Source organism: Ursus arctos, unplaced genomic scaffold, assembly GCF_023065955.2.
Source record: "Ursus arctos isolate Adak ecotype North America unplaced genomic scaffold, UrsArc2.0 scaffold_14, whole genome shotgun sequence".
NCBI classification, from domain to species: domain Eukaryota; kingdom Metazoa; phylum Chordata; class Mammalia; order Carnivora; family Ursidae; genus Ursus; species Ursus arctos.
In genome coordinates this window covers 25,882,280-25,907,578 of record NW_026622808.1, presented here as the reverse complement: position 1 = coordinate 25,907,578, position 25,299 = coordinate 25,882,280, and the positions used below count along the sequence as shown (strand labels likewise).

At 48.0% G+C, this 25,299-nt stretch overlaps 2 protein-coding genes across 3 annotated transcripts in view; both read left to right on the top strand.

Annotated features, from left to right (window-relative positions):
• Positions 1-2,739, top strand: part of NOTCH3 (notch receptor 3) — a 32,457-nt gene extending 29,718 nt beyond the window's left edge. For both annotated transcript variants that reach the window (XM_026490318.4, XM_026490317.4), the window contains one exon: positions 645-2,739. In XM_026490318.4, coding sequence (XP_026346103.1) covers positions 645-1,697 — 1,053 coding nt within the window. In that variant the 3' untranslated portion in view covers positions 1,698-2,739. The remainder of the gene's footprint in view (positions 1-644) is intronic.
• LOC113248718 (olfactory receptor 10T2-like) lies at positions 2,116-15,830 on the top strand. Its single transcript, XM_057312003.1, has 3 exons — positions 2,116-2,265; positions 9,506-9,637; positions 14,843-15,830. The coding sequence occupies exons 1-3, from the start codon at positions 2,116-2,118 to the stop codon at positions 15,794-15,796; spliced, it is 1,236 nt and encodes a 411-aa protein (XP_057167986.1). The 3' UTR covers positions 15,797-15,830.
• The last annotated feature ends 9,469 nt before the right edge of the window (positions 15,831-25,299 follow it).

Here is a 25,299-nt window from a genome sequence, read left to right as displayed (position 1 = left end):
GGACAAATTGCTTAACATCTCTGAACTTTACTGTCCTCATCTGTGAAGTGGGAAAGCACCAGTACGCACTTCACTTTTGTCTCCTGAGGATTCAGTGAAATCAAGCATTTGTAAAATGCTAAGCAGATCCTCAGTAAAACATAACTATTATGATCATTGTTTTAGAACCCTTGCAAGGTGGAATTACTCTCCTTATTTTATAAATGGGAAGATTGAGGCTCGGAGGGGCACAGGGGTAGATTCTGTCCTTATCTGACATTTTGATATTTTATTCATTATGGATTTTTTTTGCAATAATCTTAATTTAAAAAGTAATGCATTAAAATATCATTTATTTTGATGACTGGTTTTTGATACCCCTTAAATTTTGTGCATAAAGCAAGTTCCTTACTTTCCTTACCCTAGTCCTGCCTCTGGGGCATGGTGCTTAGTAGGTCCTGGATGAAAATGCTTTAAAAGAAAGAACTTGCCCAGTTTCCCTTAGCAGTGGTGGGATTCCAACCAAGTCTGTTGGGCTGGAGAGTGTGGATTCTTCACTGTCAGTGTCCACCAGGGGCTAGGGGCCTATGAGACCTGGGCCAGGAGTTAGTCCTGGCTCTTGTGATGCTGACATCTGGTGGGTTCTGCGCACCACTCCCCCTCAGGAGGAAACGCCACTGTTTCTGGCCGCCCGAGAGGGTAGCTACGAGGCTGCCAAGCTGCTGCTGGACCACTTTGCCAACCGTGAGATCACAGACCACCTGGACAGGCTGCCGCGGGATGTGGCCCAGGAGCGGCTGCACCAGGACATCGTGCGCCTGCTGGACCAGCCCAGTGGGCCCCGCAGCCCTCACGGCCCGCATGGTCTCGGGCCCCTCCTCTGCCCACCTGGGGCCTTCCTCCCTGGCCTCAAGGTGGCACAGTCGGGGGGCAAGAAGAGCCGGAGGCCACCGGGGAAGGCGGGGCTGGGGCCGCAGGGCGCCCGGGGTCGGGGCAAGAAGCTGACGCTGGCCTGCCCGGGTCCCCTGGCGGAGAGCTCGGTCACGCTATCTCCGGTGGACTCGCTGGACTCCCCGAGGCCCTTTGGTGGGCCCCCTGCGTCCCCTGGCGGCTTCTCCCTCGAGGGGCCCTACGCAGCTGCCACCGCCACGGCCGTGTCCCTGGCGCAGCTTGGTGGCGCGGGCCGGGCGGGTCTAGGGCGCCAGCCCCCCGGGGGCTGCGTGCTCAGCTTGGGTCTGCTGAACCCCGTGGCAGTTCCCCTCGACTGGGCCCGGCTGCCTCCACCTGCCCCGCCAGGTCCCTCGTTCCTGCTGCCGCTGGCGCCGGGACCCCAGCTGCTGAATCCCGGGCCCCCCGTGTCCCCCCAGGAGCGGCCCCCGCCGTATCTGGCGGCTCCGGGACACAGCGAGGAGTACCCGGCAGCCGGTGCCCATGGCAGCCCCCCCAAGGCCCGCTTCCTGAGGGTCCCGAGCGAGCACCCTTATCTGACCCCATCCCCCGAGTCCCCCGAGCACTGGGCCAGTCCCTCGCCTCCCTCCCTCTCGGACTGGTCGGACTCCACGCCCAGCCCAGCCACTGCCACCGGGCCCACGGCCATAGCCGCTGGGGCGCTGCCTGCCCAGCCACTCCCCCTTTCTGTCCCAGGCTCCCTAGCTCAGGCTCAGACCCAGCTGGGGCCCCAGCCGGAAGTCACCCCCAAGAGGCAGGTGTTGGCCTGAAGGCTCTTCAGTTCCTGGATTTTGGGGGGCTGAACAGATATCCCATCCTGACTCTCTCTCTCCCCCTTTCTTTCTAGACCTTCCATTCTCTTCTCTCTCCCCTGGCCTTTCTGTACCCCTCCCACCCCCCTGAAGCTGACTGAGATAGGTCACCAGCCTAGGCTTTTTCAGTCCTCCTTTATTTATAGGGGGTGCGGGCTGACCCCCGCCCTCTGGGCCTTGTGATGAGCCTGGGACCTCCTCCTGCAACCCCTCCCCCACCCCTTTCTTCCCTCCTTCCCTTCCTGCCTCCTCTGGTCTCTCTCCTTACACTCTGACATGAGTGGATTATTTTTATTTTATTTTTTTTTTACATTTTGTATAGAAACAAATTCATTTAAGCAAACATTATTATTATTATTTTTTACAAAATATATATATGGAGACACTCCCTGCCCCTGCAAAACCCCCCAGTGCCCCCGTGGGGCTGAGTCTGTGGGCCCATTCGGCCAAGCTGGATTCTGTGTACCGAGTACACAGGCATGACCGGGATCCTGTGTACCGAGTACACAACCCTGGTGTGTACCAAGTAGGCACCCTTGGGCGCACCCTCCGGGGCAGTGGTCCTGTGAGACTTGGGAGCCTCTTTCCTATCCCACCTCCCTCACTTCACTGCATTCCAGATGGAACTTGTTCTATAGCTTTGCCGGGGGGAAGGGCCCTTCTGGCCCAGAGAGCCCACCCCGGGTCCCCCCAGCCTAGAGCCTGGGCCACTCCGTTGGGGAACTGGGTGGGGGTGGCTGGCGAGAACACGAGGACTGGGGAGATGCGTGCGTTTCACTTTGTCTTGCTGTAAATATGGGACTGCAGGAAGGGAAGGAGCCGCCTGGGTGGCATCCCCTCCTCCTGGTACTCCCCTGGCCCAGCCCCGGGGCAGAATAGAAGTATTTTTAGGCTATTTTTGTAATGTGACTTCTGGTCACAATCCCGTGTAGCTCAATTCCCAGGCCTTGCATTGTACAGCCCCTACTCCTCTCACCGCCTAATAAAGGAATAGTTAACATTCCGTGTCACTGGTCTGTGTCTAGGTAAGGTGAGGGGTGGTACTGGCGGGCCTTCCGTATCGCCAGGGCCAATGTGTGAGCTCCCATCTTGGGGTGAATCCGTTTAGCTTGTCACCCGCTCCTGCTTCCTCTTTGGGCAGGTGATGCCACTGATTAGCTCAGAGGTGGTCACCTGACTCAAGGTGGGCCAATCAGAGACCCTTGCCCCTGAAGTTCTCTGATGGAGATGCTAAGGAAGCCGGCAGCTGTTGGAACTTGTAAGGCCTGGGCGGATGGAGAAATATGGGTGGCCAGTTTGGGGTGGTGGGTACAGATGAGCAAACAGAACAGAAGGGGGCTGATATGCAGGGAAGAGCAGAGATGAGTGCTCAGATGGCTCCAGAGAGTTGGAGGCACTGTCTCAATTCCAGATGGAGCGTCAGTTCCGGTTAATTGAGCGTGTATCCCATTGCCATCAACAGGTGCTCATTCATTGCCTCCTAAGTGCCCGATGGTGGTTCAGCAGGAATCTCACCTCCACCTCATGCTCCCTTGGGTTCTTTTTTTTTTTTTTCCTTAAGGTTTTATTTATTTATTTGACAGACTGAGAGCACACAAGACAGACTGAGAGCAGCAGAGGGAAAGGCAGAAGCAGGCTCCCCGCTGAGCAGGGAGCCCCATGCGGGGCTCGATCCCCCTTCGCTCTCATCAGTTTTATAAGGTTAAAACATGGCCATTAAAAACATGGCCACCCAGCTAGGGTGGTGTCTGCCTGGGCTTGCCTCCCATCATCTAAGGGACTCCTCCTACCACTTGGGAGGGGGAGTTTGCCCCCCTCCCCCCATGGTCCTTGTGGAAGGGTCCTGGCACCCCCCCCAACCCCCCCCCTCCCCCGCCCCGGCAGGGGTGTCAAACCCGCAAGGTAAATGTGTTCTTTTGAAGCTAGAGGTTACTGGAGGGCAGCAGTTGTAGGGAAGAACGCATGCGAATCTCCCCCCACCGCCCCCCACCGCAGCTTTCTCTGCTGCGTGGACCTTAGTTTCGGCCCTTTGATCAGTTGGAAAGCATTTGCTCCGCGCTCACGTCTAGCTGACTGCCTGCGCTATCCGTTTGGAGTGCTCTTGGTTGCAAGGGACGCAAAGCCGCCTCAACTGGTGTAAACAGACAAGGAATTTATTAGCTCATATAATTAAAAAGGACCAGCTTCAGGGGAGATTCGATCTAGTGGCTCAAATGTGAACAAGGGCTGATTTTCTCTTTATCTCTAGGGATTTTTCTCTGGGCATCAGTTTCAGCCTCAGGCTCCACATAGGACCCAACCTAACCTCTCTTCCCACCCCACACAGCTCTAAGCCTCCTTCTGGGTAGCAAAAGAAGTGCAAAGAGCATGGACCATATTGCACTTTCCAGAGAATTGAGAAGCTTCTAGTTTGTTTGTTTGTTTTTAAAAGATTTTATTTATATTGAGAGAGAGCACAAGTTGGGGGGGGGGGCGGGAGGGGCAGAGGGCAATCCCAGGACTCCAGGATCATGACCTGAGATGAAACCAACAGTAAGATGCTCAGCTGACTGAGCCACCATGTGTCCCTTTAAGATTTTATTTTAAGTGATTTCTACACCCATTGTGGGGCTGAAACTCATGACCCTGAGATCAAGAATCGCATGCTCTACCAGCTGAGTCAGCCAGGCACCCCACATTGATTGATTTTTAAATTGAGACATACTATAAAATTCACCACTCACCATTTATTTTTTATTTTTATTTTTTAAAAAGATTTTATTTATTTATTTGACAGAGAGAGAGACAGGAAGCGAGAGAGGGAACACAAGCAGGGGGAGTGGGAGAGGAAGAAGCAGGGTCCCAGCAGAGGAGCCTGATGCGGGGCTCGATCCCAGAACGCCGGGATCACTCCCTGAGCAGAAGGCAGATGCTTAACGACTGAGCCACCCAGGCACCCCACCACTCACCATTTAATTATTAATTCCTACATTCGTCATTTAGACATATACAGTTCAGTGGATTATAGTATATTCACATGGTTATGTACTCAACTTCACTGTCCAATTCCAGTTTTATGATTGCTTTCTGAGGGAGAGAATTTTTGGAAGTCATCACCCTGAAATTTTTGCTGACATCACTCTCCTCATGTTGACTGAGTTTTGATTGTTGGTATTATGGGTCTGGCGTTCAGCGGGAATGACTGATGTAGGGTGTAGATTTGGGGAGTACTGGCATGGGGACGGTATTTACCTCTGTATGATTGCACTGACCAGCTAGGGAGAGAGGAGAGAGTCAAGACCGAAGCCCTGGACAGCTCCAGTGTTAGGGCTGGGGAAGAGAAGGAAACTGGGAAGGAGTTTCAGAGATCAAGGGGGGAAAACCAGGTGTAGTAGATGCCGTCAGTATCTCCTGTCCATATCTCCTTGCTCTGGCCACATCAGTGCCCATCAGCCTGACTTCCCACAGCCAGTGCTCACATCTGTTTGTCCGAGGGCTTTCTCTACTCTCTACTCACATGTGCAGCCCGCCAGGACTACTGGGGAATTAACGCCCCCAGCAGCAGCCCACAACAATGACCAGCTGGGCTTGGTGGCTACATACCTCAGCTCCCTCGCCCCTTTGAAGTGAAGGTCATAGGCTGTATTCACAGAAGGAATGAACCCCAACTGCCACCGGGACAGCTTGCTCGAGCACGCATGCTTCTTTTCCTTTCTTTTCTCCTTTCTCCACTCCCCTACTTGTGTTTTCGGGGGTCACCTCCCAAATTAAATTACCTCCGCTGGAATCCTTGTCACCGGGTCTGCTTCTGGGGGGCCCCAAACTACGACCGGGGTTGTTGGTCTACAGCAGGCTTGTGAAATCAGGAGACTGTGCTCACGTACATTCATGAAGTTGAACGCATGAGATTAAATGTCTCGCTAGGACTCCCATATTCACCGCAGCTCTCTCACAATAGCCCAAATACGGAAACAACCTAAATGTCAATCAATAGATGAATGGATAAAGATGTGTGTGTACGTATACATACATTGTGAATATAATATACATTGTTTATGGTGTTACGTGTGTGTGTGTGTGTGTGTGTGTGTGCAATCGAAAGAAGCTGAACTCAGAAAAACAGAGACTAGAGTAGTGGTTACCAGGAGTTGGAAGGTGGGGGAAATGGGGAGATATTGGTCAAAGGGCATAAACTTCCAGTTATAAGATTAACAAGTTCTGAGGATCTAACGTACAGCATGGTGACTGTAGTTAATAATACTGTATTATATACTTGAAAGTTGCTAAGAGAGTAGATCTTAAATGGTCTCACCACAAAAAAAGAGATGGTAATTATGTGATGGGACGGAGGTGTTGCCTAACACTTTGGCGGTAATCATTTTGCAATATACAAGTGTATCAGATCAACAGGTAGTACAGCCTTCAACTTACACAATGTTATACATCAATTGTATCTCAGTAAAGCTGGGGAAAATTTAAAAAAGCAAATTTCTCAGCTAGGGAGAGAGAAGAGGGTCTAGGACTGAATTCTGGGGAGTTCTAATTTTAGGAGCTGTGAGAGGAAGAGACTGAGAAAGCACGGTGTATGGAGGTTAGGAAAAGCAGATGCCATGGAAAGCAAGAGAGTAGCCATGGCAAGGAGGGAATTCATTATTTGGGTCTGAAGCTCCTGGAGGTTGGAGTAGGATGAGGACAGTTCCAGGGAGCTCACAGGCTAGGGGGAGACACACAAGATACAGACAATATGAAGAGGAAACCCAAGATGTCTGGGAGTGCAGATGCCACAGGTGACTAGCCTGGAGTGATCAGGGAAGGCTTCCTAGGGGAGGTGATGTAGAGACGCGTCCTTTCGGAAGAGTAGGAATTTGCCAGGAGGCTAGGAGGAGGGGAAAAGAAATTCCTGAGAGAATAACATGGTGAGGGGCAAAAGGATGTGAAACAGCATGGAAACCTCAGAGGATGGGTCAGCAAGTTGGAATGGCTGGGTCTATACCTCACTTCCTTATTACTAATTGGATAAATGGTTGTGTGTGAGTTTGCATGGAACAATGGCTGGGTTTGGAACTAGAGAAGATAGCAGGGGCCAGATCACAAGGGTCCTGGATGTGAAAATGAGGAATTTTAAACTTTACTCAGGGGGCAATGGGGAGCCACAGAGGTCTCTGAGGAGAGAGGGGACACAGCCAGAGCCTTTTGTTCTAGTGGCCAATACAGAAGATGGACAAGAGGGAGGTGGCGCTGTAGGCTTTTGCCAGGTGAGAACGATTGCACTTGAGTTAGGGTGGGGCTGGGGGGGGGAGTATAGAAAAGGAGGAAGGGGGGCGCCTGGGTGGTGCAGTCGTTAAAGCGTCTGCCTTCGGCTCAGGGCGTGATCCTGGCGATCCGGGATCGAGTCCCACATCGGGCTCTTCCGCTGTGAGCCTGCTTCTTCCTCTCCCACTCCCCCTGCTGTGTTCCCTCTCTCGCTGGCTGTCTCTCTGTCACATAAATAAATAAAATCTTAAAAAAAAAAAAAAAAAAAAAAAGAAAAGGAGGAAGGACAGAGAAAACATTTGACTATAATTCTGGGGAGAGTAGGGAGTGGGATCGAGGGGGCTGGGGTCACTATGAGAAGTTAAGCCTGGAGAGTATTTGTATAACATCAAGTGAACCACTTCTTTCTCCCAGCCCTGGGAGCAGGGCGGGTGCGTGTGTGTTCGTGTGTGTGTGCGCGCGCGCGTGCGCGCGTGGGCGGACAGCAGTCTTGCCCAGCACCCAGCGAGCACTGATGGGGAGCACAGATGGAGTGAGGAGTGTGTTTGTGATCTCCACCACAAAAATAAATCATAATTAGTTCTTGCCTCACTTTTTGCCATCAGAGCCCAGGGGGCTGGGGAAGTAGACCCTGGGGTCTTTAGTTTCCAGTAGGGAGAATATCTGCAGGGAGTCACTAGCCTGAGCCCTGGGGTGCTTGTTAGTGGCTGGGGAGCCCCTGGGACAGGAGCTCCGGGGACCCCCTGCATAACAGGATCTGGGTCCTCAGCCCCTCCCTTCTCAGGCTGTTGAGCAGAGAGCGATGTGGGCAGGCACTGTGGGAACCTCCCTTGGCCATGGTGAGTGTGGATTCAGAGCCTTTGCAAGACAGGAAAAGCCACTCGGGCCCATTCCTGGCCTTACGGGTGAAATCTGAAAATGAGTGGGGGAAGAGAGAAATGCCAGAGTGACTGAGTATTAAACCTGAAAACAGCCAACGGTGATGGGCTTGGATGGCATTTGCTCAAAGGGTGTTCAGTTCTGTTTTCTGTGGATGACAAAATGTAGAATGGAGGAGAATATGACATCTGCCCAGGAAGGGAAGGAGAGACCTCTGGGGGAACCTCAAGGAGAACCCTCCAAAGCCACAGACGCTCACCCGCACACAGAACGCTGGTACGCGCAGGTTTGCTAGCAGACCGTGGGACCGTGGTCTGAGCACATGGGGTGTGAAATGCATGCATGTGAAATGTGTGTGTCCTGCAAGCAACACACACACGCATGCACACACACGTACACTGGAGTTTCGTGAGCACAAATGCACACACGCTTATATAGCAGTGAGGGCTCAGAGGTGGTGGGGAAAGGGCTCCTGTTTTTTTTTTTTTTGGGGGGGGGATTCCCAAAGAAAAGAAAGAGGAAGGGGAAAGACTCTAGATCCTAATCCCATGTGCTCCTGTCTCACTCTCACCATGAAGGTGGCATTGGGCAGAGCTCCAGAACTCACCACCCACTGGCTCCTGCCAACTCCCTCTCCAAGAAGCAGCTGGCCTGGGGTTCTTTCTGTGGAGGCAATTTTCTCGGGTTCCGGGTATGCAAATAAGGTACTTTCTAGACCTGCAACCTGATTTCCTTTGATTACGCACTCCCACCTGTCACGGTTGGAAAGTGGAATTTGGACATGTTGAGGCAAAAAGCCACGGCTTCTCATCTGCTGTGGGGTTAAATTTCGGCCATGTTCAAGGTTTCCTGCTTTCTTCTTCCCCCTCTGGGGGGTGGGTGCTGGGGGCTGGAGCAGATGGAGAGGAGCCTCCTGTTTCTCCTGTCTGTATGAATCTCCTGCCCCCTCCCCCAACTCCCAGCTTAGCTCAGCGTGTCTGCCTCCAGCATTCCCTGAGATGACGGAGTCCCCTCCATCCCCTGACTGGACCCTGGACCAGTCTTACCCCGACATACTCCTGACGCAGCTCTGCCAGCCCCATACCCTGCTCTTTCTTTCACACCTGCCTCCACCCTGTCCGGAAGTCCAGCCTGTCCACCACGGGCCACTTCTCACCGCCTCCGTGGCCCTTGCCCTGGTTCAGCTCCCATCATCCCTCACCTGGACCAGCTCAGCACCTCCTCCCAGCCCCAGAGCCTTTGCACCGGCTGATGCCTTCTCCTGGTCTTCCCTCACATATCCTCTGGGCTGATTTAAAAATTTTTTTCAAGTGTGAATTTGGGGCCTTGGCCACCCTGCTGAAGCCACCCTGGCCCATCCCCAGCCCTAGAAGTGAGATCTGAAAGTGAAGGAAGGGAAGGATTCCCCAGGGACTGAGCATTAATCCTCAACAAGCCCATTCCTGACTGTCCTACCCAGAACTGTAACCCTTCCCCTCAGGGAGCCCCTAAGTACTCTGCTCTTTCTCTCCTGCAGTCCTTCTCTTCTAACATACAGGCTCACTTGTTTAGTTATCAAGTTTGTTGCTTATCGCCCAACACCCTCCCTCTAGAACCTTCCGCTCTTCCAAGGCTGGGATCTCTGCCTCCTGTTTAGCTTCCTGCTGTGTCCACAGTGGCACCTGGCCCTGAGCAGAGACTTAGTGGATATGAGCAAGATGAAAGGTGAGCCTGTAAAACAGCCCTTAACGCACAGCATCCAGAGACAGCCCCCTGGCTTCGAATCCTGGTACCGGGCCCGCAAGAATGTGAGCAGATTATCCCCCTAGACCCTGCTTCCCCAGCAGTGCAAAGCCTCTCAAGGAGTCCAACACCAAAAGGTTCATAGCACTGTTCCGGGAATCTTATCCGACTATTATTCGTGAACTCACAGGATCAATGTCAGCCCTCACAGATGAGGCTCAGAGACACAAGACCAGTGGTCCTCGGTCACACTGCCTCCAGGGAAGGAAGGTACCAACATTTAAGTTCAGGCTTGTCTGATTCTGGGGCTCATCCCTGTTGTTCCTGCAGGTTACCGAAGGGCTGCCTTGAGCACGGGATTTCTGCCCTATGTAATGGGGATTTTTTGGGTCAGATAGTGACCTCCCCATCACTGGAGGCATGAGAGTAGAGGCTGTATAATTGCCAAAGAGGAGACTCCTACACTGAGTGTATATTGAAGGGGTGGTTTCCTTTTCGATCCCCTTCTTTAAGGTGCCCAAGACGGGCTGACTTATTGTTGGAGGAAGCTTGTGTTAATACCACGAAGGGCCCCTTCCCTATATGGCAACTAACAGTTGGGAGTCCATCAGCCTGGTTTTGACTTCTCCCTCTACAAACCTCACCTCACTCTGGAAGTTTCCTCTAACTCCCTGATGTCCTCATATTCAGCTTCCTATGATTGTCTGCCTCATGGCGGACCAAGAAGCCTTGTCACCTACCTATGTGCAGTTTTTACTAGACCTTTGCCGTTCAGGTCACATATTGAAAAACGTTAATCAGAAATGGTGTTAGCATATTTTACATTCAGAAAGGAGCCTCTTCATCTCTACGCTTAGCTTCCCCTGTCAAAACCAGATTGATTAAACTTCTTGAAGAACAGTACAAAAATTTACCGAGAAGAAAAATCCTTCTAAGAAATTTTTGTTTCTTTTACTTAAAAAAATTCCCACTTGATATAGAAAATCTGAGACACACACACACACACACACACACACACACACACACACAGAACACATGCATATGTAGTCAGTCAGTTAGAATCTTACTGTCTTGTTTTCCATTTTTTTTTTGCAAATCACAAACATAAGAATTCCTCTCATCTTATCAATTATTTAAAATTTTTAAAAAAGATTTTATTTTATTTTTTAAAAGATTTTATTTGTTTATTTGACAGAGAGAGTGAGAGAGCACAAGCCGGGGGAACAGTAGAGGGAGAGGGAGAAGCAGGCTCCGCACTGAGCAGGGAGGCCGATGTGGGGCTTGATTCCGGGACCCTAGGATCAGAACCTGAGCTGAAGGCAGACGCCCAACCTACTGAGACATCCAGGTGCCCCTAAAGATTTTATTTTTAAGTAAACTCTACGTGGGATGTGGGGCTCAAACTCATGCCCCAAGTTATTGATTCTTCTTCTCCTTCTCCTCCTCCTCCTCCTCCTCTTCCTCCTCGTCCTTCTTCTTCTTCTTCTTCTCCTTCTTCTTCTTCTTCTTCTTCTTCTTCTTCTTCTTCTTCTTTTTAGAGAGAGAGAGACTGCGCAGGCGAGCGCATGCATGTGAGTTGGGGGGGAGGGGCAGAGGGAGAGGGAGAGAGAGAATCCCAAGCAGGCTCCATGCTGAGTGATCCCACTGTAGACAATGCTCTATGCGATCCCAGATATCCCCGTCTGGGTGTCTCCAAGTCACTAGCAGGGCCTGAGAGTGTACGCCTTTCTTGGGTCCATCCCTCTGACATGGACCATGCTGCTGGCAGTGGTCAAGGAGTGGCAGCTGGAGAGGGGGTGTAGGTACAGCTTGAACTTGCATGGTAGGGGTATTCATACACGTACATGTGAGGCCTCTGGAAGTGCTATGTGGAGCTGGGGTGGAAGAAGGGGATAGTCCAAGGGCCAGCGGCAGGGCCAGGTCACTCTGCCTACCGCCACACTCCAGTGTGGGACCCTAAAGAGCCCAGGAATTCTAAATTCTAGTCCGGTTTCCCAGGCCATTATGAAGGTATGTTTCTCAGTGTAAGGAGTGAGAACATATTTCATTTAACTGTGTGTTCACTTTATTCTTAACTTTAACTGTTCAGTCATAAGGCTTGTGGGTCATAATTTGAACCCCACAGATGTTGGGAAGTGGGCCTGGCTGTTCATTTTCTTCTTTTTTCAAAAACTGAAGTATAATTGACATATAACATTATATAAGTTTCAGTTGCACGACATAGTGATTCAATGTCAATATATATGGCAACACTATCACCGTCATAAGTCTAGTTAACCGTCCCTCACTATACACAGTTACGAATTCTTTTTCTTGGGATGAGAACTTTAGGATGTACTCTCCAGTAACTTTCAAATACCCGATACAGTATTATTATTATTTTTTTTAAGATTTTATTTATTTATTTATTTATTTATTTATTTATTTAACAGAGAGACAGCCAGCGAGAGAGGGAGCACAGGCAGGGGGAGTGGGAGAGGAAGAAGCAGGCTCCCAGGGGAGGAGCCTGATGTGGGGCTCGATCCCAGGACTCCAGGATCACGCTCCGAGCCGAAGGCAGACGCTTAATGACTGCACCCCCCAGGCGCCCCCCAATACAGTATTATTAACTATGGTCACCATGCTGGACTTTATATCCCATGACTTACTTATTTTATAACCGGAAGTTTTCATCTTCTTCTTAATGATTTGTAAGAGCTAAACACAATTTAGAGCCACAACCTTTTCTAGTTTGTGATTTGCTTGTACATTTGCTTCAACTTAACAATGCTTTGTGATATTTGGAAATTACAGTTTTTAAATGGTCGTATCTAATCACTTCATGAAGTCTTCCAGGTCACTGAGTTTCTATTATTCTCACATATAAAGGCTCTGATGTTCTCTCTGATTCTGTTTAATTTGCAGTAAAGAGGCTTCCTTTAGACACATATGTCTCTGCCCAGTGTGAGTTTTCTCAGCTCTAGATTTCTTAAGTGGAGTCCAAGATTCTTAGTTTTTGAGTTTCATTTTGCTTTAGTTTCTGCAGATTTCAAGGCAGGCTTTGCTTTTTATCATAACATGAATTCCTCAGAGGATCTCTTTAGAGTTTCCCTAAGTTGAATATTCTTTTAGTTTTACTTGTGCTAGATCAGGGGTTGGCAAACTACCATCTGAGGACCAGATCTTGCCCTCCGCCTGTTTTTGTAAATAAAGTTTTATTGAAACAGCCGTGCACAATTGTTTATACATTGTCTATAACTGCTTTCACATTAGAATGGCAGAGTTGAACAGTAATGGCAGAGATTGTGTAGCCCACAAATTCTAACATATTCACTATCTGATCTTTTACAGAATAAGTTTGCACCCCTGTGCTCGATTGACGTGGCTGCCTGTTTCTTCCTTTCCTCACCACCTTTTCCCTCCTGTTAAGTCCATCGATGGTCCTGACTCATCTTTTCTTTATAACCAGAATATCGATCAAGAACATTTTTGTTGTTTTTCTCTATTTTATATATCTTCAGAACTAAAATCTAAAACTATGTTTCCTAAATTAAAATTTCAGCAACCTTCCAAAACATTTAAATGATTATTCTCAATTTCTATGGCCCCATTGCTGCGGTGGAGAATTGTCAGGGAGACAGCCATTCATTTTTCCTCTTTTTAGAGGAGTCACTGGCTTGCAGGTTACCCACAATGCCACTAGGTGGCTCCTAAGTCAGGACTGTCCTCTCCACCCTCCTCTCCACCTGCCTTGTCTCTGAGTTGGTATTTGAGGAACTCAAGCCTGAGTGTTGCTTATCAAGCCAATGAACTCTTGATCAGCAGGGAAAGATGGCATTGGGGGCATTTTCCTTAAAAAAGTCCCATGTTCTGAATGAGCGCAAAATACTCTGAGGAACATTTCAATATAGGTATATTTTTTTCTGAGCTAGCAGGTTAATTGATCATAAAACAATTAAGCTATCGCCAATCCAGGATTTCTACTGAAGCTTCAGCATTTGAATTAAAATGGTCAATAATTTCAGAGTTACTTTCATTTAATTAACACAGATGTAGCCATTAGCACAATGCCTAGAGTCCATAGTACTATTGGGTAGGGGTGAGGGGCCATGCAATTGTGTTAATTTCTCAGATCAGAAGAAATAAATAAACTTTGAGTGTTGAAGAATATACTCATCTTTATACCACCACGGTCCTATAACACACACCTCTAAAATGTTAAAATATTTAAATAATTTTACATAAAATTTAGATTTTATTTATTTGATTCAATAAATTTTATTTGAACAGAATTTAAATAAAAATTTAAAAAATTTTTGTGGGGAAGGCAGAATTGCCTAGGGCCCATAGAAGTCATGATGTAGCCCTAGTATTCATTTTCCTAAAGGTGTTATTTTGTTCACTGCAGGTATCACTGTTACAGGCTTTGTCTTTCTGGGTGTTCTTTTCACATGGACTGCAGCAGACCCTGTAAATTCCTCTCCCACATCCCCTCGACCTTTCTATGTTTTTTTCTCGTCAGATGGGGACTTAGAATTCCCCGTACATGTCAAGTGGGAATTACTGGGAAATTCATGCCTCCTGGTAGAAACTCTTTTTTCCTTTTTAAATGTTTTTATTTATTTTAAGTAGGCTCCACAATCAACGTGGGGCTCGAACTCATGACCCTGAGATCAAGGGTCACCTGCCTTACTGAATGAGCCACCCCAGCATGCCCCTCCTAGTAGAAACTCTCAAGCAATGACCATTTCACTCTCTTGTTTTTTTGAGAGTTCGGCTCTTTTAGATTCCACCTACGAGTGATATCATATTGCATTTGTCTTTCCTTACCTGACTTATCTCATTAGCCTAATGACCTCAAGATCTGCCATGTTAGTTGCCCTTGGCAGGATTTGCTTCTTTCCCAAGGCTGATTAATACTCTATTGTGTGTATATAGCCCTTCTCCTCCTCAATCCTCTCCTCCTCCTCCTTGCTCTCTACACTAAACATGGGCTTGAGCTCGCCACCCCCAGAGTCACTTGCCCTACCGGTGAGCCGGCCAGGTGGCCCTATACCACATCTTTATTCATTCCTCCATTGACCAACACAGGTTCTTTCCATATCTGTGATCTTCTTGTCTATTGAGAGACACTGGCTAGCTGGGTGATAGCAAGGAGAACAAGGGACATAATTTCTGAGTCTCTTTCCTCTTTAGTAAGACAGGGATGATTTCCTATCCTGTCGGTACCAGATGCATGGCAGATCGTTACGAAATTGTCCCATTCTATTTATTCTGTCCTCTCCTCTCAGGCTCCTGAGAAGCAGCAGGAAAATGCCAGCCAGCTGGTGACCGAGTTTGTGCTGGTGGGTTTCTCCAACCTCCCAGACCTGAGAACTACCCTCTTCGGGCTGTTCTTCCTCACATACCTGGTCACCCTCAGCGGCAACATCACCATCATCACCATCATCCAGGTGGATCGGAGCCTTCACACTCCCATGTACCGCTTCCTGGCGGCGCTGTCCCTCTCCGAGACCTCCTACACGCTGGTCACCATCCCCAACATGCTGGCTCACCTGCTCATGGAGAGCCAGGCCATCTCCATCCCTGGCTGTCGGGCTCAGATGTTCTTCTTCCTGGGCCTGGGATGCAGCCATTGCTTCCTCCTTACCCTGATGGGTTATGACCGCTACGTGGCCATCTGCCACCCACTGCGGTACTCGGTGATCATGAGACCCACAGTTTCCCTCTGCCTGGGAGCCCTGGTTTTCTGCTCCGGCTTCCTGGTGGCCTCGATTGAAACCAGCATGATCTTCTCCTCGCCCTTCTGCGGCAGTGACCGCGTGGAGCACTTTTTCTGCGACATCGCCCCGGTCCTGAAGCTCAGCTGCTCGGATAGCGCCGGCAAAGCGCTGGCCATCTTCTTCCTGAGCGTCCTCGTGGTGCTGGTCTCCTTCCTCCTCATCCTCCTCTCCTACGCCTTCATCGTGGCTGCCATCGTGAGGATCCCCTCGGCGGCCGGCCGGCGCAAGGCCTTCTCCACCTGCGCCGCCCACCTCACCGTGGTCATCGTGCATTTTGGCTGCGCCTCCATCATCTACCTGCGGCCCGAGTCCGGGGGAAGGCCAGACCAGGACCGCCTGGTGGCTGTGTTCTACACGGTGGTGACGCCGCTGCTGAACCCCGTGGTGTACACCCTGCGCAACAAGGAGGTGAGGGTGGCCCTGAGGAGGTCCCTGGGGTGGAGCCGCGGGGTTTTTAAGTAAGCACTTGATCCACATTCCCCTTCTAGCTTTTTCATGAACCTACGTCCCGCCTGACGCTCAGTTTCCCCACTTGGAAAACAGGGGCCGCTCCCGTAGCCTTGAAGGAAAGAGGCGGTGGACGGTGGCTGAGACCCATCATGAAGTCCCTAAAGGCTGCCTCTTCCTTTGGTCTTTGCGTCTTTGACTTTGCTGGGATGCACGTCCCTCTGCAGTGCAGATGGTGACCAGCAGATGGCGCCACGGACACTGCCAAGCCTTGGCTGGCGGCGCAGGGTAGTGCTGGCGGCGAGCAGGGAGGGCGGCTTCCTCCTTCCGCTGCGGGGCTAGGACCGCTGTATAGCCATGTGCCATCCCCCGCGGTACTCGGTGATCAGGGGACCCATAGCTCACCTCTGACCGGGAGCCCTGGTTTTCTGCTCCCGCTTCTCGGTTGAGGAAGGAGCCCAACTCTGGGCTTGATTCCAGGGCCCTGAGATCACGGCCTGTGCCAAAGGCAGACGCTTAAACTACTGAGCCATCCAGGTACCCCTAGCATAATGTTTTGAAGGCTTGTCCGTATTGTAGCATATGCCAGAACTTCATTCCTTTCTATGGCTGAATAATATTTTATTGTAAGGATGGATCACCCTTTGTTCATCTATTCATTTGTTAATGGATATTTGGTTTATTTCCATCTTTCAGCTATTGTGACCAGTGCTGCTATGAACATTCTTGTATAAGTATCTGAGTCCTTGTTTTCAATCCCTTTGGGTATGCATCTAGGACTGGAGTTGCTGGATCATAAGGTAATTCTGTTACGCTTTTTGAGGAATTACCAAATTGTTTTCCACTGAGGCTGCACCATTTGACATTCCCATGTGTAGAGAACAAGTTTTCCAGTTTCTCCTCATTCTTGCCAAAATTTATTTTCCATTTTTAAAAATTATAGCCATCCTAGTATATGTGAAATGGCTTAGTAATTCACTTTTGTCTAATTAAACACTGATGATGGCTTGAAATCATCCCAAGTATCTTGTCTGACCACTGTGGGATGAAATAAGAAATCAGTAACAGAAGGAAAACTGGACATTTCCCAAATATGTAGAAATTAAACTATACACTCTTAAACAATGGGATCATTATTAGATTGGAAAATAGTTTGAGATGAATGAACATAAAAACACAACATACCGAGGGGCGCCTGGGTGGCACAGCGGTTAATCGTCTGCCTTCGGCTCAGGGCGTGATCCCAGCGTTCTGGGATCGAGCCCCACATCAGGCTCTTCCGCTATGAGCCTGCTTCTTCCTCTCCCACTCCCCCTGCTTGTGTTCCCTCTCTCGCTGGCTGTCTCTGTCTGTCGAATAAATAAATAAAATCTTTAAAAAAAAAAAAAAACACAACATACCGAAACTTATGGGATCCAGCAAAAGCAGTGCTCAGAGAGAAATTCATAGCTGTAAGTGCTTCCATTAAAAAGGAAGAAAGATGCATATTTAACAACCTGACTGGGGCGCCTGGGTAGCACAGTCGTTAAGCATCTGCCTTTGGCTCAGGGCGTGATCCCCGGCGTTCTGGGATCAAGTCCCATATCGGCCTCCTCCGCTGGGAGCCTGCTTCTTCCTCTCCCCCTCCCCTGCTGTGTTCCCTCTCTCGCTCGCTGTCTCTTTGTCACATAAATAAATAAAATCTTTTAAAAAAAACCAACAACCTGATTATACACCTCAAGGAACTAGAAACAAAAGAGCAAGCTAAACACTGAGGATGGGGTTTCCACCTCGAGTTTCTCCAGAAAAATGCGGTCTGTGTGTTAAATGCTGTATCTTCCATTTGTCAGAGCAAGACCACATTTTGTGCTCATCTCTGTCTCAGGAGATCAACCTGTATGGATCACATTGATGGGCTCTCTGCCTTCTGGCTTCTGGTTGGGTTTGGGCAATGGGAGGCACTGTCAGGAGATGGAGGGTAGGAGGAGAGAAAGGCCAGGGTATTACTCTCCCCAGTCTCTCACTACATGTGCCAACAGGTGGCCACTCTTAGAGGTCACAGTGCATTCCACACAACCAATCTTTCTGGCTATAACCACTGTTTCCTTTGTTTCTTCAGGCATGTGGCTGCTAACAGCTCTCCAGTCCTGCTAGCTCTGGGGTGCTGCTCCAGCCCCTAACTCTGCTCACACTTTTACAAACAGCCCCTTTTAAAAACTGCCCCTGCATTAATCAGCAGAAATGCATCACTCATTTCCTATTGGATCCTATTGATACACGTACAAGTGGAATCCCTTAAAAAAGAAGGAGAAAACACCTCAGAAAACTTTCCCTATGTACCTCTGATTGCTCAGGGGAAACCAAGCCACTGTCTCTGACAACCCTGACTTCTCATGCAGACCCCTGTGCCTTGCCTCAGAGATGCCTCTCCTTGCTTCTCTGTTTTCTAACTCTGTTACTCATTCTTTGTATTTAAACTCATAAATGATTATATGACTCTTTCAGGGATAAGATTTTAAAAATGCCAAACAGATATGTTTATTGAAATCCTCTGCATTCCCCTGGAATGATTCTGTCATTGTGGTCCTGCAGAAAAAGGAGGGTGATTCCTACTTCAGGAAGGTGTCAGTGGGGGTGGGGGTGGCGTGGAGAAAGCCTTTCCAGTAGCAGGGGAACACAAGGAGAGAGGGCTCAGGTAGAGTTGGGGAAACAAATGGTCAAGCACCGGAGTCCTGAAATCCAGAAGAAGGCACAGTATGGCAGGGAGCCTTGAAGCTATTCCCCAGTGATCCTACGTCCTGATGCTCATGATCTCATGTAATTCTCTCCCCTTGAGTAGCTTGCTTCTTTTTTTTTTTAATGATTTTTTATTATATTATATTAGTCACAATACAGTACATCCCCGGTTTCCGATGTAAGGCTCGATGATTCATTAGTTGGGTGTAACACCCAGTGCACCATGCAATACATGCCCTCCTTACTACCCATCACCGGTCTATCCCATTCCCCCACCCCCTCCCCTCTGAGGCCCTCAGTTTGTTTCTCATAGTCCATAGTCTCTCATGTTTCATTCCCCCTTCTGATTACCCCCCCTTTCTTTATCCCTTTCTTCCCCTACTGATCATCCTAGTTCTTATGTTCCATAGATGAGAGAAATCATATGATAGTTGTCTTTCTCTGCTTGACTTATTTCACTTAGCATTATCTCCTCCAGTGCCGTCCATGTTGCAGCAAATGTTGAGAACTCATTCTTTCTGATAGCTGAGTAATATTCCATTGTATATATGGACCACAACTTCTTAATCCAGTCATCTGTTGAAGGGCATCTCGGCTCCTTCCATGATTTAGCTATTGTGGACATTGCTGCTATGAACATTGGGGTGCATATGGCCCTTCTCTTCACTACGTCTGTATCTTTGGGGTATACACCCAGTAGTGCAATGGCTGGATCATAGGGTGAGTAGCTTGCTTCTAACCAGCACAATATGAAAATATTGAGGGGATGTCATTTCCACGGTCAGGTTACAAAGACTCTGACTTCTATCTTGCTACCAGACTCTTTCCCTTACCGGTTGTGATGAAGCAAGTTGCACATAAGAGTTAGAGAAGCCCACTGAGAGTAGCTCTCAGCCAACAGTGAGGCCCTGAGGTCCAGAGTTCAATGGTTCTTGAGGAACACAATCCAGTCTGAAACCGAGTAAGTGAGCTGGGAAAAGGATCCTTTCCCAGTTGAGTCTTCAGATGAGACCTTAGTCCCGGCTGACATTCTGATCACAGCCTGTGAGAGGCTGTGTCACAGGGGTCCCCTCTAAGCCTTGCTCAGATTCCTGAACAGAAACGTTGAGATAATAAACGTGTGTGATTTTTAAGTGATTAAGTTTGGGGTAATATGTTATGCAGCAATAGATAACAAATAATTAATAGGTAACAAATAAGGGTATATTTCTTGGGGTGAAAAAGTAAGGGTTTTCTTTTCTTCTCCTGGGAATGAGCTCTTGGAACAGCCTGCCATGCAGGGTGGCCCACCCAACATCTATTTTTCTTCCTTAAAAAAAAAAAATATATATATATATATATATATATATATATACATATATATATGTATGTATATATATACACTGAGAGAGGGTGGGAAAACAGAGGGAGAGGGAGAGACTCCCAAGCAGACTCCCCACTGAGCATGGAGCCCGACACAGGGCTTGATTGCATGACCCTGAGACCATGACCTGAGCTGAAACCAAGAGAAACCAAGAGTCAGATGTCCAACCAACTGAGCCACCTGGGTTCCCCCTATTTTTCTTCTTCTTTTTTTTTTTTTATAATGATTTTTTATTATATTATGTTAGTCACCATACAGTACATCCCCGGTTTTCGATGTAAGGCTCGATGATTCATTAGTTGTGTATAACACCCAGTGCACCATGCAATATGTGCCCTCCTTACTACCCATCACCGGTCTATCCCATTCCCCCACCCCCCTCCCCTCTGTAGCCCTCAGTTTGTTTCTCATAGTCCATAGTCTCTCATGTTTCATTCCCCCTTCTGATTACCCCTCTTTCTTCCCCTACTGATCATTCTAGTTCTTATGTTCCATAGATGAGAGAAATCATATGATAGTTGTCTTTCTCTGCTTGACTTATTTCACTTAGCATTATCTCCTCCAGTGCCGTCCATGTTGTAGCAAATGTTGAGAACTCGTTCTTTCTGATTGCTGAGTAATATTCCATTGTATATATGGACCACAACTTCTTAATCCAGTCATCTGTTGAAGGGCATCTCGGCTCCTTCCATGATTTAGCTATTGTGGACATTGCTGCTATGAACATTGGGGTGCATATGGCCCTTCTCTTCACTACGTCTGTATCTTTGGGGTAAACACCCAGTAGTGCAATGGCTGGATCATAGGGTAGCTCAATTTTTAACTTTTTAAGGGACCTCCACACTGCTTTCCAGAGTGGCTGTACCAACTTGCATTCCCACCAACAATGTAGGAGGGATCCCCTTTCTCCACATCCTCTCCAACAATTGTTGTTTCTTGCCTTGTCTATTTTTGCCATTCTAACTGGCGTAAGGTGGTATCTCAGTGTGGTTTTGATTTGAATTTCCTTGATGGCTAATGATTTTGAACATTTTTTCATGTGTCTGTTAGCCATTTGTATGTCTTCATTGGAAAAGTGTCTGTTCATATCTTCTGCCCATTTTTTGATTTGTTTATTTGTTTCTCGTGTATTGAGTTTGAGAAGTTCTTTGTAGATCTTGGATACCAGTCCTTTATCTGTAGTGTCATTTGCAAATATCTTCTCCCATTCCGTGGGCTGCCTCTTAGTTTTTCTGACTGTTTCCTTGGATGTGCAGAAACTTTTAATCTTGATGAAGTCCCATAAATTCATTTTATCTTTTGTTTCTCTTGCCTTTGGGGATGTATCATGAAAAAGGTTGCTTTGGCCGATGTCGTAGAGGTTGCTGCCTATGTTCTCCTCTAGAATTTTGATGGATTCCTGTCTCACACCCCCTATTTTTCTTCTTACTTCTTGCTAACAAAAGCTTCTTTTAATTTGGCCTCAGGGAAGTCTCGGAAGCTGGGCCCCTGCTAGCTCCAGAGTTGAGAATTTTGATTATTATAAGCCAATTATAAGAACTCTGTTGTCTTGCTAGAGAGGGATGTAGAAGGGGGCACATGACTCAGCTCTGTCCGATAAGAGTGGGAGGGAAGTCAGCACAGGGGGATTCTGAAGTTTCCTTGCATCTACAAAAGTTGTGAGAAGGATATTTTCTTGTCTTGCCTCTGAGTCTGTGTGAGATGATGTCTGGAGCTTCTGCAGCTATATTGTGACACAACATCTGAGACTGGCAGAGTAGAAATGATGAAAAAACGGTGTCCTCAATGACATTTCTTGACTTGTGTGAAAGAATAAATTGTCCATATTATTTAAACTCACATGTATTTGGTTTTCTGATATTTGCAGCCTGGAGCCCACCCCTCAAACTGAAACAGATATTTGAGGCAATGTTTTACCTTTCAGCACACCCACTGCCACACTACCCAGGGGCCGAGGACTGAGGGGCAGGATTTGGAAAGTTATAGAGAGTAAAGATGCCCATTTTCTTTCCAAACCTAGTTTTGTCTTGTGAGAGTCTCCTCACTGTCTTCTGTCTCCCGTGGCCACTCCTGAAGCTTTCTCAGCTCGTTTCCTACTGAAAATTTTGGGGGCCTGGGGATTTGTTCTAGAAACTGATTAGTTACAAATAGTACTTGAACATCGTGTTCCGAGTCATAGACTGTAGTGTTCCTTTAGTGTTACCACCCTGCCTTAATCCCCCTTCCTGGGGAAAATGGAAATTTATTATGTGTGTTTGTGGCAGGATAGGGCTTTCATTCTCTCTCTTTGAGAAACATTGGCAAAATCCAAGAAAGAATGAATCTGGACAAAATGGTGAATTAAAAGTTACGCAATCACATCCATTGCGATGGTTAGTATGACCCCTCCCCCCCCCCACCCCCCCCCAGAAGTTAACAAGTGTTGGCAAGGATGTGGAGAAACTGGAACCCTCGTGCCCTGTTGGTGGGAGTGTGAAATGGTGTAGTTGCTGCAGAAAACATTATGGTGGTTCCTCAAAAAATTAAATGTAGAATTATCTAGTGATTCCACTTCTGGGTATATATCTGAAAGAATTCAAAGCAGGGTCTCAAAGAGATGTTTGCACACCCATGTTCATAGCAGCATCATCCACAATAGCCAAAAGGTGGAAGCAATTGTTCACTGATGGGATAATTGGATAAACACAATGTGGTCTATCCATACAATGGAATATTATTAAGCCTTAAAAAAAAAAGGGAATTCTGACCCAGGCTGCAACATGGATGCATGAAGGAGCCTTGAGGACATTATGCTAAATGAAATAAGTCAGACACAAAAGGACAAAGATTGTGGGATTCTGCTTATATGGTCACATTCATAGAGACAGAAAGCAGAACAGTGGGAGCCAGGGGCTGAGGGACGTGGAGGAATGGGGAGTTGTTGTCTCGTGGGGACAGAGTTTCGGTTTTGCAAGAGGAAGAGTTCTGGAGATGGAGGGTGGGGACGGCTGCACAACCCTGTGAATGTACTGAACACGACTCAACTGTACACTTAAAAGTGTAAGTGGGCTACGTGTTAAGATGGTGAATTTTATGTTATGTGTATTTTACTGTAACTAAAATTGAAAAGTGGTATCGAAGCAGTTATGCTGTGAGAGGGGGTGGCTATTAGCAAGAGAAGGATTTGTTTGTCTTGCAGATATCTGGGTGCTGACAGATCTGAAAGCTTGTCCCTGGACAAGCTGAACCGGAAGGACTGGTGTCGCTGTTTTGAGTGTCACGAAATATGCTCAAACTGTTCCTTCTCTTGCACCCAGCACCCTTGCCCCATTACGTAGCCTAATGCATCTCCTGTTCTCTGAGTCGTGTTTGAAATAGCAGCTCTGCTCTTCAAGCCCTGTAGTGGCTTCTCACATTCTGGCGACCCCATGAACTTTAGAAAAATCTAATCTCTGCATGAAATAGATGTTAAAACCACAGTAAGCAACAACGACAACAAAACCCAACAACCCCCGCGGAAGCATGGGAAACGCATGGAACTCACTGAACTTAGCAACTTAAAATTTTTGTTAGGCAGCACTTGTGAAGGCTCCTCCCCTTGCTGGAAGCCAGTTCTTTGTCCTTTGTCTTCCTGGTCTGTGGTCCCTGAGGCTCCTCACCGTCCCCTGTCTTTCTTCACCACTTCTGAAGCTTTCTCAGTGCATTTCCTGCTGCTGTGGTGTTGGGGACCTCATGGTGCAACCCTGGGGCATTGTTTTATGAGCCAACTACTCAACAGTCTTTTTTTTTTTTTTAAGATTTTATTTATTTGACAGAGAGAGAGAGAGCTCGAGAGCGAACACGAGCAGGGGGAGCAGCAGAGGCAGAGGGAGAAGCAGGCTCCCCGCTGAGCAGGGAGCCCCATGTGGGTCTCAATCCCAGGACCCCAGGATATTGCCCTGAGCTGAAAGCAAGAGTTAAATGCTTATCTGACTGCGCCATCCAGGCGACCCCGGCATTAACTCTTATATTCGTTATTGTACAGTGCGGGCTGCTCTAACAAAGGGACTCCAAAACACAGTAGCTGAAACTGGACGTCGCAGTCTAGAGGTGGTGATTGGTTTGGGGCTGGTAAAGTGGTTCTGCTTTCCTTATAAACCATGTCTTCAGTCCCTGGGTCCAAAGTAAGCTCGTTACCTCCAACCATTGTATCTACATCCCAGGCTACAGGAAAGGGTGTAAGGCTCAGAGGAGCACATGCCCTTTCCTCTCAAGGACACGGTGTGGATGTGGTAGTTATCCATCTGTTCATGTCCCATTGGCTGGAACTGTGACCCTACGGCAGGCAGCAAGGGGTCTGGACACGCGCTTTTTCTTTTTTTTTAAGATTTTATTTATTTATTTGACAGAGAGAGACAGCCAGAGAGAGGGAACACAAGCAGGGGGAGTGGGAGAGGAAGAAGCAGGCTTCCAGCGGAGGAGCCCGATGTGGGGCTCGATCCCAGGATCCCAGAATGCGGGGATCACGCCCTGAGCCGAAGGCAGACGCTTAACGACCGCGCCACCCAGGCGCCCCTGGACATGTGCTTTTTAGGTGGATTGCCATGGCCTGGGCCACATCTTGGGAGTCCTATTTTTTTTTTTTTAAAGTAAGCTCTACTCCCAACACGGAGCTTGAACTCGCAATTCCAAGACCAAGAGTCGCATGCTCTACTGACTGAGCCAGGCTGGCACCCCCTGGGAGTTCTATTTTTAAAGGAGGAAGGTGAGAATAATTTTTTGGCAGACAAGTAGCAACACATTACTTGTATCCTCCCACGAATCAAGATTATTACTTCCATTTTACTGATGAGAAACCCTGAGAGTTTAAAAAACTTGCCCCGTATCACACAGCTGCTGAAGACCCAAGCCGGGATTCGGTCCCACGTGGCGTGTACTCTTAGCAAGCTTCACCAGTTCACTGGGAGCCAGGACCCTGCGGAACTGAGAGATTATATACAATTGAAAAGAAAGGGGGGATGAGAAGTGGAAGGGAGAGTAGAGCAAAGAAATTCCCAGATTTCCATCTCAGGTGATTGGATGGATGACTCAAGAGAATAATGAAGTTTGGACAAATTTCTAGATACTGTGTGTTCATGATTATCTACTCTTTTGAAACTTTCCTTCTGGGAATGGGAGTTCTTTTATTCCCTTCAGCCTCTGGGCATGATTAAGAAGGGACACTTTGGGCAGGGTGCATTTGCAAGACTCCGCCTCTCTTCTCTGCCAATAATAATCACCTTCCATTTTATAATACACAATACAAGATACAGTATAATATAACGTACGTGTGTACGAATGCCTACCGCAGCAGTGAGAGTACTCCATAGCGTGGTTGTAGCATAGTCTAGCCATTCGCCTAGTGAGGGACGTTTGGTTTTGTTTTGTTTTGTTGAGTTTTTGACCATTACAAATAAAGCTTGACCCTAGGATATTTGATTTC